At 42.5% G+C, this 14859-nt stretch overlaps 1 protein-coding gene across 3 annotated transcripts in view; it reads left to right on the top strand.

The window, feature by feature from the left end:
- The first annotated feature begins 2966 nt into the window (after nt 1-2966).
- LOC111953616 (trifunctional purine biosynthetic protein adenosine-3) overlaps nt 2967-14859 on the top strand; it is a 35400-nt gene continuing 23507 nt past the window's right edge. For 2 of the 3 annotated variants that reach the window (XM_023973000.2, XM_023973001.2), the window contains exons 1-10: nt 2967-3254; nt 5141-5290; nt 5443-5538; nt 5765-5939; nt 6111-6222; nt 10487-10555; nt 10836-10961; nt 11081-11168; nt 11285-11370; nt 11641-11809. In XM_023973000.2, coding sequence (XP_023828768.1) covers nt 5146-5290; nt 5443-5538; nt 5765-5939; nt 6111-6222; nt 10487-10555; nt 10836-10961; nt 11081-11168; nt 11285-11370; nt 11641-11809 — 1066 coding nt within the window. In that variant the 5' untranslated portion in view covers nt 2967-3254; nt 5141-5145. The remainder of the gene's footprint in view (nt 3255-5140; nt 5291-5442; nt 5539-5764; nt 5940-6110; nt 6223-10486; nt 10556-10835; nt 10962-11080; nt 11169-11284; nt 11371-11640; nt 11810-14859) is intronic. The other variant, XM_023973004.2, reaches the window with a different exon arrangement.

The following is a 14859-nucleotide window of genomic DNA, read 5'->3' on the forward strand; positions in this document are numbered from 1 at the left end:
CATATCCTCAAATGCAGCACGGACAATGCAGAACCCCAGATTGACACTCAGGGCCTTTAAGAGTTGAATAACCATGCTCTACAGCAGGGGTGTCAAAGTCAAATGGACGGAGGGCCAAATAAAAAATTTAGCTACAAGCCGAGGCCGGACTGTTCGAATGTTCATTGAAAAAATTTTAAATGACGCATATAGTCTAGTGAACCTAATTGAACCTACTGAAAACCTAACAAATATATTCCAATATGATCAGATAAATAAAGCAATATTTTCTTATGCTCTGTCAGTAATCTTTAATTTTCAACAGACACAAAAGACAAATTTCCTTTATATAAAAATCCCCATAACATGAACATTAAATGAAAGAAACCGGTATTCAAGGCACCATCAGTAGCCTATATTTTCTATTTTAGCAAAAGTGGGCTAAATTTACTTCAAAGAAAAAAACTATAATAGCAATTTTCTATCATCCACTCAACTGAAATATTTTTAAAATATAATTGGATTGAAATACAAAAAATAAAGTGCAAAAATCTATTAATCAAAAACAACACTTTGTTTAAGGAGAAGTAACATGCAGTGAAAACAAATATTAAACTTTAACTTTAAACTTGAACTGAGTAAAAACTCTAAATATGTGATTGCACGTAATGTTCACTTGTTTGAGGTTGAGGGTGATACTTGGGTGTCCATCTTTTCCACAAGTTCATCAATGTTCGGGGTAAGGCTCTGAGCTGAGGAAATCCTCAGAATTGAGTGGAGTGTTCAGCAGTAAGTCGACTTCTGTGTGATGTTTTGTTCAGGGTCATCCAAAGAAAACAGTTGTTCACACAGGTATGTCTGCCAAACGATAGACAACGTTTGAGCAGCCTGGATGCGCAGCTGGGGCATTGTGTCGGGGAGGGAAACGGGCGAAATCCGAGCACCCACTGCCGCATATTTTGCCCTCAGTGCATCATTGCATTGGAGGTCAATCAACTCCATTTGGAGTTTGGTGGTGAGCTTTCCAGTCAACAGCAAATGGGTTACCGAGCAGTTCCAACCTGCTTTTTTGTGCTTCAAAGTCAGCAAATCGGCGTCGAAAGTCAGCGGCAAGCATACCTATTTTATCAGCCAACTGTGCGCTCGGAACGCACTGGTAGAGAGCTTCTCTTTCATGGTCTGGCAGCTGGGAAAGTGGGCTCAAATTTTCTTTCCGCATCTGCGTCTCCCACAGAGTCAGTTTGGTTTTAAATGCCTTCACTGTACTGTACATATCAGAGATGACATGATCCCGACCCTGGCAGCTGCAAGTTCATTGCATTCAGATGACTCGTAATGTCACACAGAAAAGCCATTTCACACAGAAACATTTCGTCTCGGAGTTGTGTTGTGTCTTTCCCTTTGCTGTCCAAGAACAGACAAATCTCCTCACGAAGCTCGAAACATCTTTGAAGCACCTTTCCCTGGCTTAGCCATCGCACCTCTGTGTGATTAAGGCAAATCACCATGCTCCGTTTCTAACTCCGTCAGAAATGCCTTGAACTGGCGGTGATTCAAACCTTTGGCTCTATAAAGTTAACTGTGCGCGTGATGATGCTCATTACATGCTCCATTTTCAAGGCTTTACCGCACAACGCTTCCTGGTGTATGATACAATGATAAGCTGTCAGCTCACCTGTCGCGTTTTCCTCTTGCATCTTTTCCCGTATCTTCGCCACCAGTCCGCTCCTGTGGCCACACATCGCAGGTGCTCCGTCGGTTGTCAAACCCACGAGTTTTTTCCCAAGGCACTCCATCTCATTTACACATCTTGACACCTCTTCATACAAATCATGCCCCGTAGTTGTGCCATGCATAGGACGTAAAGCCAAAAACTCCTCTGTCACGCTTAGGCTGGAGTGCCACTCCGCGGATGAAAATTGACAACTGGGCAATGTCAAAATGTCGGTGCTCTCATCCACAGCCAAGGAATATGCAATGAAATCTTTTCCCTTTTTCACAAGCTGCTCTTTAGATTGATGGACAACTGGTCTACTCTCTCGGCAATGGGTGTTCTGCTCAGACTCACATTTAAAAAGAGTTGCCTTTTTTCTGGGCAAACTTCGTCACAAACTTTAATCATGCAGTTTTGATGAAACCCCCTCCGTAAATGGCCGGGCTGATTTAGCGATCTCTTCTGCCAAAATAAAACTGGCCTTGACAGCAGCCTGCCCTGATTTGGCTTTTGAACAGAGCCTGCGAGATTTGAGGCCTCGTTTTAATTCCTCTGCCTTTTGTAGCCTTTGTTCCATGTCCATATTCTTGTTTTTGTCCGCGTGTTTCGTTTCATAATGTCGTCTCAGATTATACTCTTTCAGTACCGCCACACTTTCTCCACACAGAAGACACACAGGTTTTCCAGCTACCTCCGTGGAACATATACTCGCACTCCCACCTTGTTTGAAACCCCCGGTTCTCAGTGTCCACCTTCCGTTTTGCCATTTTTGATGGGTATCTGAAAGTTAATTTTACTGTGATGCTGACGACTGCTGTGCCAATAAATATTGAAATGAAGCAGCCTACTGCTCGGTGCGTCACCGTTGCATTGTGGGAAATGTAGTATTGGTGCGTGTAAAAGATCTGCGGGCTGCCGGCTTGCTGCGGTCTGCGGGCCGGTTCTAATAATAAATCAAGATCATCCCAGGGGCCGTAAAAAACCTTCTCGCGGGCCGGATGTGGCCCGCGGGCCTTGACTCTGACATATGTGCTCTACAGGCAAAAAAATATAGGGTTGGCCTAAAAATTACAACTCCCATGATTCTCTGAATGAAAAAAAACGACTACAGGCTAAGGAAGTTAAAACATGTTTTACAGAAATAAAACTTGATATGTACATGATAGACTTTATCTTAAGACCTTTTACTAGACACTACCTAAATCAATGGCCTATAGAAGTTACATATCCATTATTTGTCCCGCGTTTAAAAGATAAACAAACACAGTTGCGTATCATTTAGGGTCCACGTGGTTTGAGAGTTGATATGCTTTGTTCAAGTCATTAGTTGGAACTAAAAAAAAGTCAGAAAAGTTAAATTGTTGAACGCGGCACGTGTATAACTACAACCAGTTATAAGTCGAAAATGTACCAGTTTGCTAGTTTCGACTAGCACTTTAACGCTGCAATACTCTGTGTGTGCACACACAAGGTAGTCTGCCCCCAGCTGTGGGCAAGGAAAATAAATCTGGACGTGGGCGCTGTTATCAAAAATACGAACTTGCCACTACACAAGATACATGTGAGTTTGGCTTTAATATACTTTTTTTAATGAGAACTTGCAGTGTTGCGCGTGTGGTCACTGAGTCCGTTTTACCATCGTGATGCGATGCTAACTACAACTTGGAATCAACTGGGAAGTTGGCTACAATACCTAGATAAAAATACAAGTAACGTTACACTGCTAATTTCGAATGAGGGTGATTTTTGTCGCAGTATTTTTGCATGTGGCTGCAAATATATAGATGCGTCAATGAACTTGTTAGTGTGGCTAAACTCAAACGCTGTAGGTAACTGGCTACAGTTGTTGCTAGCTGCTGTAGCTATCTAAGTTATGTAGTTTAACTTTGCTTGTGGAGGCATTCCACCCACATTTGTGATATTGTAGCTAGTGGGCTCATTCTGCCATCACTGGTCATCAAACTTAGTAAAAAAGTTGCTATTTTTCCACCGTGTAGTTTTAGTAATACTTGCATCAATTGTGCTGATAAAAAAAGCGATGGGCTGCGGACAATCATTTGTAAAAAAAAAAAATTGCAAAATTATCTCTCAAAGTTCTCAAACCTCTAAATTAATAGTTCCATTGCCTCGAGTCACGAGTGCTTGTTTCCAATCAAAGGGAGCGAGTCGACTAATTGGGAACCACGCGCATCCTGCTACTCACATTATCTATGTAAAAGCTCCTATTTGATAGTCTGCTGATGTAACCTAGATTTTGTACAGAGGCTTATAGGCCATTCCTGGTTGGTCATGGTTTTTATTTAAGCAAACCTAATTATCCTAGCCTGTTGCTTAAGTTCTCCTAACCCGCCATAAAAAGTCAAATCTGACGTTAATTTGACAATTTATCCCTTCTGGCCATGATCTTCCAGGTGCACGTTCAGCAGGGTTGAACATTCAGATAGAAATATGCTATGTAGATCAAACATGCCTCTAATATGTAGAATAAGAAAGCAAATTGGCTCTATTCACACATTTCTATCTGCAACGTTAGATAACGTTTGGCAACTGAACATTGCTCCACTAAGATGGGAGATGGGACTGGTTTAAACTCTGACCCCTTGGTTTATTTATTGTGTGTGAGCGTTTATTGATTGGGGCAAAGGCATGTCCTCCACTTCTTCCACCCCAATATTGTCCATCTACAACAGTGATAGCAAACTTTGATGCGGGTGGGGACCAACAAAAAATCTGAAGTCATTATGATGGGCTGCCCATCCCTGAGCTACAGTGTCTTTGAGGAAAATGAAACGCATACAGTATTCAAGGGGTTGTACATGTTAGTCCCCCCCAACTTGTTTCTACTGTCATTAACACACTGATACATGATATGACACCCACATCTTTTTTTAATGCAAATTACAGTTTTTAATGGGTCCCTACACAGAATGGGCTCTTGCACAATGACAACTAATTGGAGACAGATTTTTATGGGTGGCCGTGTCCCTACCAATGTGACGTATGAATAGGTGATTTTAAGTGCTAGGCCCCAGCAAAAGGTCACCAATTCTTCACAGCAGCCTGGTGATGAGGCCTTGGGTAAGGTCCTCATTTGCAAACCCCCTGCACCATAGGTCAATTTTCACATGCATTTAAATATCTTCCTTTATGGATTATAAATTAAGTGATTGGAGAAGCTGTTTTATTTACTGTCGCTGTTAGTGCCCAGTGACTAACCTGGGTTGAATTCAGAAGGGTGCAATGTTCTGAAGGTTGCAGATAGAAATGTATTGAATAGAGCTGACAAGTTTCTTTATTCTACATGACAGAGACGTATGTCTGTTCTACAGAATTAATTTTTATATGAAAGTTCCATGATGTCTTAATGAGCACCATCCTTGTTCGATGATGTGATTTGATCATGTGTGCATGTTTTGTGATTGGTTCTTTCATCTACCTGTCATTCAGTTGCCATGGCAGAGCGGGTGCTGGTGATTGGCAGTGGTGGGCGGGAACACGCCCTGGCATGGAAGCTGGCACAGTCACCACACATCCAGGAGGTCCTGGTTGCACCGGGGAATGCTGGCACCGCCAACTGTGGAAAGATCTCCAACTCTGGTGAGAAGGACACGCATAACTGTTTCGCATATCATGATCTGTCTGGGGTCTTTTATGATCACCTGACATGACTAGGAATTGTATGATCTAGTAAAACTCTTAGCCACTCCGTTGCATCTGAAATTTGTGTGTGTCTCCCCCCTTCTGCATAGAGGTGTCTGTGAGTAACCACTCTATCCTGGCTCAGTTCTGTAAGGAGCATAGTGTGGGGCTGGTGTTGGTAGGGCCCGAGGTGCCTCTGGCAGCAGGTGAGTGGAACACATACTTATCTTCCCCATCTCATATTCAGCCATCTGAAACAGTACAGGTACAAAGGAATTGCCACGATTGCAGTCATTGTAAATAAGAATTTGTTCTTAATTGACTCATTTAAATGTATAATTATTATCAATGCACTATAAATATAATGCTTTTCCTTTCCCCCCATTCTCTGGTCCCTCTCTCCCTCGTTCCAATCCCATCTGCACCCCCCAGGCATGGTAGATGACCTGCAAGCGGTGGGGGTCCAGTGTTTCGGCCCTTCGGCGAAGGCTGCCCAGCTGGAGGCCAGTAAGAGTTTCTCCAAGGCCTTTATGGACCGTCACGGCATCCCCACAGCCAACTGGTGCTCCTTCACCGACCCCCAGGAGGCCTGCAGCTACATCCGCACGTCAGTACCGGGGTGGGGGTGAAGTTGTTGGAGAGATGGGGTCATGTTCATGGAAAACAGTGTTTCTAATTGGACAAGTCCATGTAGTCTGTCATGATGAATTTGTACCCCATCTCCTGAACTGAAATATAATTGACCCTGGCTCTGTGGCTCTCTAACCTTTAACCCCAGGGCCAGTTTTCCTGCTCTGGTGGTGAAGGCCAGTGGCCTGGCTGCAGGGAAGGGTGTCATTGTGGCCAAGGACCAGGAGGAGGCCTGCCAGGCTGTGCTGGACATAATGAAGGTATAGTTTCAAAGTGACCCAAAGTCAGTTTTGCATTTCCCACCCTAATAGTTAAGGCTATGATTCCGAGAGGGTATGCTGTATCTGTGGGCACTGACAGTAGGTGGATCAGAAAGGTTTGCATTAGAGGTTGACCGATTGGGATTGTTCAACACCGATACCGATTTATTGGAGGACCAAAAAAAACGATGCCTTTTTAAATAGTTTTTATTTATATATACAGTGGGGAGAACAAGTATTTGATACACTGCCGAATTTGCAGGTTTTCCTACTTACAAAGCATGTAGAGGTCTGTAATTTTTATCATAGGTACACACAACAAAAATCCAGAAAATCACATTGTATGATTTTTAAGTAATTCATTTGCATTTTATTGCATGACATAATTATTTGATCACCTACCAACCAGTAAGAATTCCGGCTCTCACAGACCTGTTAGTTTTTCATTAAGAAGCCCTCCTGTTCTCCACTCATTACCTCTATTAACTGCACCTGTTTGAACTCGTTACCTGTATAAAAGACACCTGTCCACACACTCAATCAAACAGACTCCAACCTTTCCACTGACCATCTGGATGATCCAGAGGAGGAATGGGAGAAGGTCATGTGGTCTGATGAGACAAAAACAGAGCTTTTTGATCTAAACTCCACTCGCTGTGTTTGGAGGAAGAAGAAGGATGAGTACAACCCCAAGAACACCATCCCAACCGTGAAGCATGGCGGTGGAAACATCATTCTTTGGTGATGCTTTTCTGCAAAGGGGACAGGACGACTGCACCGTATTGAGGGGTGGATGGATGGGGCCATGTATCGTGAGATCTTGGCCAACAACCTCCTTTCCTCAGTAAGAGCATTGAAGATGGGTCGTGGCTGGGTCTTCCAGCATGACAACGACCTGAAACACACAGCCAGGGCAACTAAGGAGTGGCTCCGTAAGMAGCATCTCAAGGTCCTGGAGTGGCCTAGCCAGTCTCCAGATATGAACCCAATAGAAAATCTTTGGAGGGAGCTGATAGTTCGTATTGCCCAGCGACTGCCCCGAAACCTGAAGGATCTGAAGGTCTGTATGGAGGAGTGGGCCAAATCCCTGCTGCAGTGTGTGCAAACCTGGTCAAGAACTACAGGAAACATATGATCTCTGTAATTGCAAACAAAGGTTTCTGTACCAAATATTAAGTTATGCTTTTCTGATGTATCAAATACTTATGTCATGCAATAAAATGCTAATTAATTACTTAAAAATCATACAATGTGATTTTCTGGATTTTTGTTTTAGATTCCGTCTCTCACAGTTGAAGTGTACCTATGATAAATTACAGACCTCTACATGCTTTGTAAGTAGGAAACACTGACGATTTTGCAGGTTATCAAATACTTGTTCTCCCCACTGTGTGTGTGTGTATATATATATACAGTGGATCCCTCGCCACTTCGCGGTTCACTTATCGCGGATTCGCTATTTCGCGGATTTTCATAATGCATTTTTTTTTTTTTTTGGTGCATTGTGCTCTGCATTCTGATTCGCTAAAAACTCACTCCCGCTTCTTGTATCAAAACATGCTACGAATTGTGCTATCATTTTGTCGTCTCGTGCAGTTATGTGTACGTACATTAAAACAGCTTGGCAAATTTACATTAAGTTGGCCAAATTATCTTGTAATTTCGAACATCTCCTAAACCCATAATGTCGACGAAACGGCCTACACGTGAGTCACTGTATTTGTATACATGTAATAGTTGCTAATTGTAAAAAAAAAAAAAGTTTTCTATTTCGCGGATTTCACTTACGCGGGTCATTTTCGGAACGTAACCCCCGCGATAAACGAGGGATTACTGTATATATATATATAATAATATATATATATATTATAAATATATATATATATACTGCTTCAAAAAATAAAGGGAACACTTAAACAACACATTAACTCCAAGTCAATCACACTTCTGTGAAATCAAACTGTCCACTTAGGAAGCAACGGTCCTGCTGCTGGGTTGTTCCCTCCTACGGCCTCCTCCACGTCTCCCTGATGACTGGCCTGTCTCCTGGTAGCGCCTCCATGCTCTGGACACTACGCTGACAGACACAGCAAACCTTCTTGCCACAGCTCGCATTGATGTGCCATCCTGGATGAGCTGCACTACCTGAGCCACTTGTGTGGGTTGTAGACTCCGTCTCCTGCTACACTAGAGTGAAAGCACCGCCAGCATTCAAAAGTGACCAAAACATCAGCCAGGAAGCATAGGAACTGAGAAGTGATCTGTGGTCACCACCTGCAGAACCACTCCTTTATTGGGGGTGTCTTGCTAATTGCCTATAATTTCCACCTGTTGTCTATTCCATTTGCACAACCACATGTGAAATTTATTGTCAATCAGTGTTGCTTCCTAAGTGGACAGTTTGATTTCACAGAAGTGTGATTGACTTGGAGTTACATTGTGTTGTTTAAGTGTTCCCTTTATTTTTTTGAGCAGTGTATATATACACACACACACACAGTATTTTTGGAATGTTTGTTCAAATCACAGTTCAGAAATTAGGCCGAGAGGCTACAAATATAAACGCAACAATTTCAACCATTTTACTGAGTTACAATTCATTATAAGGAAATTCTAAATTCATTAGGCCTTATTCTATGCATCACATGACGGGGCAGGAGTGCCGTCATGAGTGCCTTGGAGCCAGGCCCAGCCAATCTGTTTTTTATTTTTTTTCTCCACAAAAAGGCTTTATTAATACTCCTCAGGAGCCCCCACTTCCCCTCAGATGATCCCGCAGGTGTTGTAGCTGGATGTGGAGGTCCTAGGCTGGCGTTGTTACATGTGGTCTGGGCTTGTGAGGCCGGTTGGACGTACTGCTAAATTCTCTAAAACAACGTTGGAGGCAGCTTATGGTAGAGAAATGAACAACAGCTCTGGTGGACATTCCTGTAGTCATCATGCCAATTGCATGCTCCCTTAACTTGAGACGTCTGTGGCATTGTGTTGTTACAAAACTGCACATTTTTAAGGTGGCCTTTTTATTGTCCCAGCCCAAGGTGCACCTGTGTAATGATCATGCTGTTTAATCAGCTTCTTGATATGTTAGCAAACATTTTAGAGAAATAATAATTTTGTGCGTCTGGAAAAGTTCTGGGATTTAAAAAAAAATTCAGCTCATGAAACATGGGACCAACACGTTGCTTTTGTATTTTTGTTCAGTGTAGATTGTCTGTAACATTGTTCCACACAAAGATATACCATGACGTTAGTTTTATAAAAATTAAGCATTTCAAACTTTGGAATGTAGTGTTTATGTAGTTTACTGAGCTACTGCTGCTTCAGACATAATGTGGCTTTGACAGTATATTGTTTTCAGTTGCACACTGTAAATGTAGCCTACAATTCTGATGCACAAAGTGATAATTTGCTTGAAAATACAACTTTCTCCCTCGTCAGTCTTCGTTCACTGTTGCGGTTTGCCTAAGCTACTTTTAGCCAAAAGCTACCCCCAGAAAAAAAACGGGGCATTGTCTGCTATTGTGGCATTTTGCGTCACGATTGATCAAAAGGGTAGAGTAATTCTGAAATGTATATTTTTGGGGGACTATCTGGATATCAGAAGAAAAAAAATGACATTAGAATAGTGAAATTTCAAATGCCCACCCCTTGCTACTACCAGTCTCTTTCCCCTTTCTGGTTGGCTTATTTATCCTCTTCTGTGTTCATGTACTGACAGAATACCACAGTCTATCCTCTTTTGATTGTCACAAATGTTTTCTGTGGGTTTACCTCAGTACAGCAGTTTTCATAAGAATCGGCCTTGAATTTTGTTATTTTGGGTGAGATGAGGTGTCACTTACGCACACTCGCTAGACTATGAGTGTCTTGAATTTTGTTATTTTGGGTGAGATGAGGTGTCACTTACGCACACTCGCTAGACTATGAGTGTGTGTGTGTGTATATAATCTCTCGCACTATATACGTGCACATACCAACACATGCGTGCAGTTTTTTTTATTTTACTCTTACCTATCCTAATGATTCCTAGTCACTTTACCCTGCCTTCATGTACATATCTACATCAAATACCTTGTACCTCTGCACATTGATCTGGTACTCCCTTTTTTATATAGCTCCATTCTTGTGTACTTTATATTTTATTCATCTTTTGTTTTAATTAAAATAGTATTTTTAAACTCTGCATCGTTGGGAAGGGCTGGTAAGCAAGCATTTCTACACCAGTTGTATTCGGCGCGACTCAACAAATCCATCTCTGTTGCAGGACAAAATGTTCGGCTCTGCTGGGGAAACTGTGGTGGTGGAGGAACTGCTGGAGGGAGAAGAAGTGTCTGTGAGTGTCCGGCCCTCTTTCTTTTTCTTGTGAAATACCAACGTGTACATGCACAGCGGGCAGCATTTTTGTCACGCAAAATAGCACAGTTCTGGGCAAAGAATACATTGAATCATGTGTGTTCCTTGTCTATTTAAAATGTTATGGTTATTTTGCTCACTGCCATTTGCTTGTGCAAAATGTCGGCCTATATGCACCCTGACAATTCAATATGCGGTTCCATTATTGCCATTTACGAACTACTTACTCGCACTCTCTCGCTCTCTCCTTCCCTGTATAGTGTCTGTGTTTCAGTGATGGCTGCACTGTGTCCCCCATGCCCCCGGCCCAGGACCACAAACGCCTGCAGGACGGCGACCTGGGCCCCAACACCGGCGGCATGGGGGCCTACTGCCCCACCCCTCAGGTACACACACACACACACTTGACAACCACCCACCACTGTCTCACATTGCTCAGAATGTGAACAGAGAGTCCTACACAACCTGCTATTGTTTGTCCTCTGTCTGTCAATCAAACGTCCAGGTGTCTCAGGAGCTTTTGCAGCAGATCAGCGAGACTGTCCTGCAGAAGACTGTGGATGGCATGAAGGAGGAGGGTGCCCCCTATGTGGGTGAGTAATGAACTGCAGCCAGCACTGGTTGAGAGGAAATGAAAGGGGTGTGAAATCTTGTCCTTTCTCTTTCATTTGTCTCACTCGCTTGTTTATTTGTTGTTGTCCTCTCTCAGGTGTGCTGTACGCTGGGCTGATGTTGACCAAGCAGGGGCCAAAGGTCCTGGAGTTCAACTGTCGCTTCGGCGACCCAGAGTGTCAGGTTGGTCAACAGTTTGTGTGAGCATGTGTTATTGGTATATGTTACTGCTCTATGTTATCAGCTCTCTGATAAGTCAAGTTCTGCACTTGCACTCCACTAATGGGTAAATTTAAGATTAATTGAGGATGAACTGGTCCTTAATCTGTGCCTATTAGGACAATTCCGATCTTGCCTGAATTTTGCAGTGGGAAAACTGAAATTCCAGTATTACATCCCTGTTTCACTCTGAATCAAAATATTTTCTTCCTACTGAACGTGACCCTGTTCCAGGTGCTGATGCCCTTGCTGAAGAGTGACCTGTATGAGGTGCTCCAGAGCACCCTGCAGGGGAAGTTGGCATCCAGCGCCCCTGTGTGGCACCAGGACAGCTCTGCAGTTACTGTGGTCATGGCCAGCCCTGGCTACCCCGGCTCCTATAAGAAAGGTGTCACAATCACAGGTAGGTACGCTTCTGTCAATCGCTACTCAACTGGCGTGTATTCATTAGTAACACCGTTGCAAAGAGTTTTGCACTGTTGCAAAGCGTTTCCATTGGGCAAATTCAGGTAGGTCCCTCCACGTTTAATTCCATTTGTCTCCTCTGTTTTCTTTCGTATGGTTCCCTTTCGATCCTTGTGAATATTCCCGTTTGGAACAGATCTGCTGTCAGTCGAAACCGATACTGAACAACAGACCTATCAACTAATTACATAACTTTAACCAGGTTTCCATCCAACCTTTTAATGCGAGTAAAGTACATGCTGGATAAAACATGTCACGGCGGGCCTGATGGAAATGGCACATTTTGTCAGCGAACTTTCCAAATGTCGGCAAAACTACATACGCTATGCAAGGTGGGATAATTTTATGTCTGTAAAATGTATTACGTGAGAAATTGTGGTGGAAGTGCTTTTATGTGCAAATATCGATATAATAACCATATCTTGGTGACAGGCGATGGGTCGGCGGGGGGCGACAGGGGAAAAATATATACAGTTGAAGTCGGAAGCTTACATACACTTAGGTTGGAGTCATTTAAACTCGTTTTTCATCAACTCCACAAATTTCTTGTTGACAAACTATAGTTTTGGCAAGTCGGTTAGGACATCTACTTTGTGCGTGACAAGTAATTTTCCCAACAATTGTTTAGACTTATAATTCACTGTATCACAATTCCACTGGGTCAGAAGTTTACATACAGTAAGTTGACTGTGCCTTTAAACAGCTTGGAACATTCCAGAAAATGTAATGTCTTCTGATAGTCTAATTGACATAATTTGAGTGAATTGGAGGTGTACCTGTGGATGTATTTCAAGGCCTACCTTCAAACTCACTTCTTTGCTTGACATCATGGGAAAATCAAAAGAAATCAACCAAGACCTTGAAATTTGTAGACCGCCACAAGTCTGGTTCATCCTTGGGAGCAATTTCCAAACGCCTGAAGGTACCACGTTCATCTGTACAAACAATAGTACACAAGTATAAACACCATGGGACCACGCAGCCATCATACCGCTCAGGAAGGAGACGCGTTCTGTCTCCTAGAGATGAACGTACTTTGGTGCGAACCAAGCAAATCAATCCCAGAACAACAGCAAAGGACCTTGTCAAGATGCTGGAGGAAACGGGTACAAAAGTATCTATATGCGCAGTAAAACGAGTCCCATATCGACATAACCTGAAAGGCCGCTAAGCAAGGAAGAAGCCACTGCACCAAAACCTCCATAATAAATCCAGACTACGGTTTGCAACTGCACATGGGGACAAAGATTGTACTTTTTGGAGAATTGTCCTCTGGTCTGATGAAACAAAAATAGAACTGTTTGGCCATAATGACCATCATTATGTTTGGAGGGAAAAGGGAGACGCTTGCAAGCTGAAGAACACCATCCCAACCGTGAAGCACGGGGGTGGCAGCATCATGTTGTTGGGAGTGCTTAGCTCCAGGAGAGACTGGTGCACTTTGCAAAATAGATGGCATCATGAGGGAGGAAAATTGTGGATATATTGAAGCAACATCTGAAGAGATCAGTCAGGAAGTTAAAGCTTGGTCGCAAATGGGTCTTCCAAATGGACAATGACCCCAAGCATACTTCCAGAGTTGTGACAAAATGCCTTAAGGACCACAAAGTCAAGGTTTTGGAGTGGCCATCACAAAGCCCTGACCTCAATCCTATAGAAAATGTGTGGGCAGAACTGAAAAAGCGTGTGCAAGCAAGGAGGCCTACAAACCTGACTCAGTTACACCAGCTCTGTCAGGAGGAATGGGCCAAAATTCACCCAACTTATTGTGGGATGCTTGTGGAAGGCTACTCGAAACGTTTGACCCAACTTAAACAATTTAAAGGCAATGCTACCAAATACTAATTGAGTGTATGTAAACTTCTGACCGACTGGGAATGTGAAAGAAATAAAAGCTGAAATAAATCATTCTCTCTGCTATTATTGTGACATTTCACATTCTTAAAATAAAGTGGTGATCCTAACTGACCTAAGACAGGGAATTCTTACTAGGATTAAATGTCAGGAATTGTGAAACTGAGTTTAAATGTATTTGGCTAAGGTATGTTAGCTTCCGACTTCAACTGTATGTGTACACACACACACACACACACACAACCGTTCAAAAGTTTGAGGTCACTTAGAAATGTCCTTGTTTTTGAAAGAAAATAACTTTTTCTGTTCATTAACATAACACACAGTACCAGCAGTCAAGTTTGGACACCTACTCATTCAAAGATTTTTCTTTCTTTTTTCTATTTTCTAAATTGTAGATTAATAGTGAAGCCATCAAAACTATGAAATAAAACGTATGGAATCATGTAACCAAAAAAGTGTTGAACAAATTCAAATATATTTTGAGATTCTTCAAAGTAGCCACGCTTTGCCTTGACAGCTTTGAAACCAATATGCTAGTTAAAGCAGCGCGCGGTCTGGAAAGGCAGTTTGCAAGTTAACTTACAGCAGTATGTCCCCTGAACAATAACGAAGAGGTAGGTGAGAAGCTTGACCACGGAGACGGGGGTGAGAAGATGATGACGCATACTCCATGAACTAACTGAAAAACAACTGGCATTTGGAAAGTTTGAGGTGATGGAGAAAGTGTGGTGGAACAAGTATTGTTAAAACCTCTCTAGGGTATGTGGGACGGTAGCGTCCCACCTCTTCAACAGCCAGTGGAACCGCAGGGCGCCAAATTCAAAACAACAGAAATCCCATAATTTAAAATTCCTCAAACATACATGTATTTTACACCATTTTAAAGATACACTTGTAAATCCAGCCACAGTGTCCGATTTCAAAAAGGCTTTACGAAGAAAGCAAACCAAACGATTATGTTAGGTGAGTGCCTATTCACAGAATAACTCTTTCCAGCCAAAGAGGATTCACAAAAAGCAGAAATATAGATAAAATGAATCACTAACCTTTGATCTTCATCAGATGACACTCATAGGACTTCATGTTACACAATACATGTATGTTTTGTTCGGTAAAGTTCATATTTATATC

This window comes from Salvelinus sp. IW2-2015, linkage group LG27 (genome assembly GCF_002910315.2).
Source record: "Salvelinus sp. IW2-2015 linkage group LG27, ASM291031v2, whole genome shotgun sequence".
NCBI lineage: Eukaryota > Metazoa > Chordata > Actinopteri > Salmoniformes > Salmonidae > Salvelinus > Salvelinus sp. IW2-2015.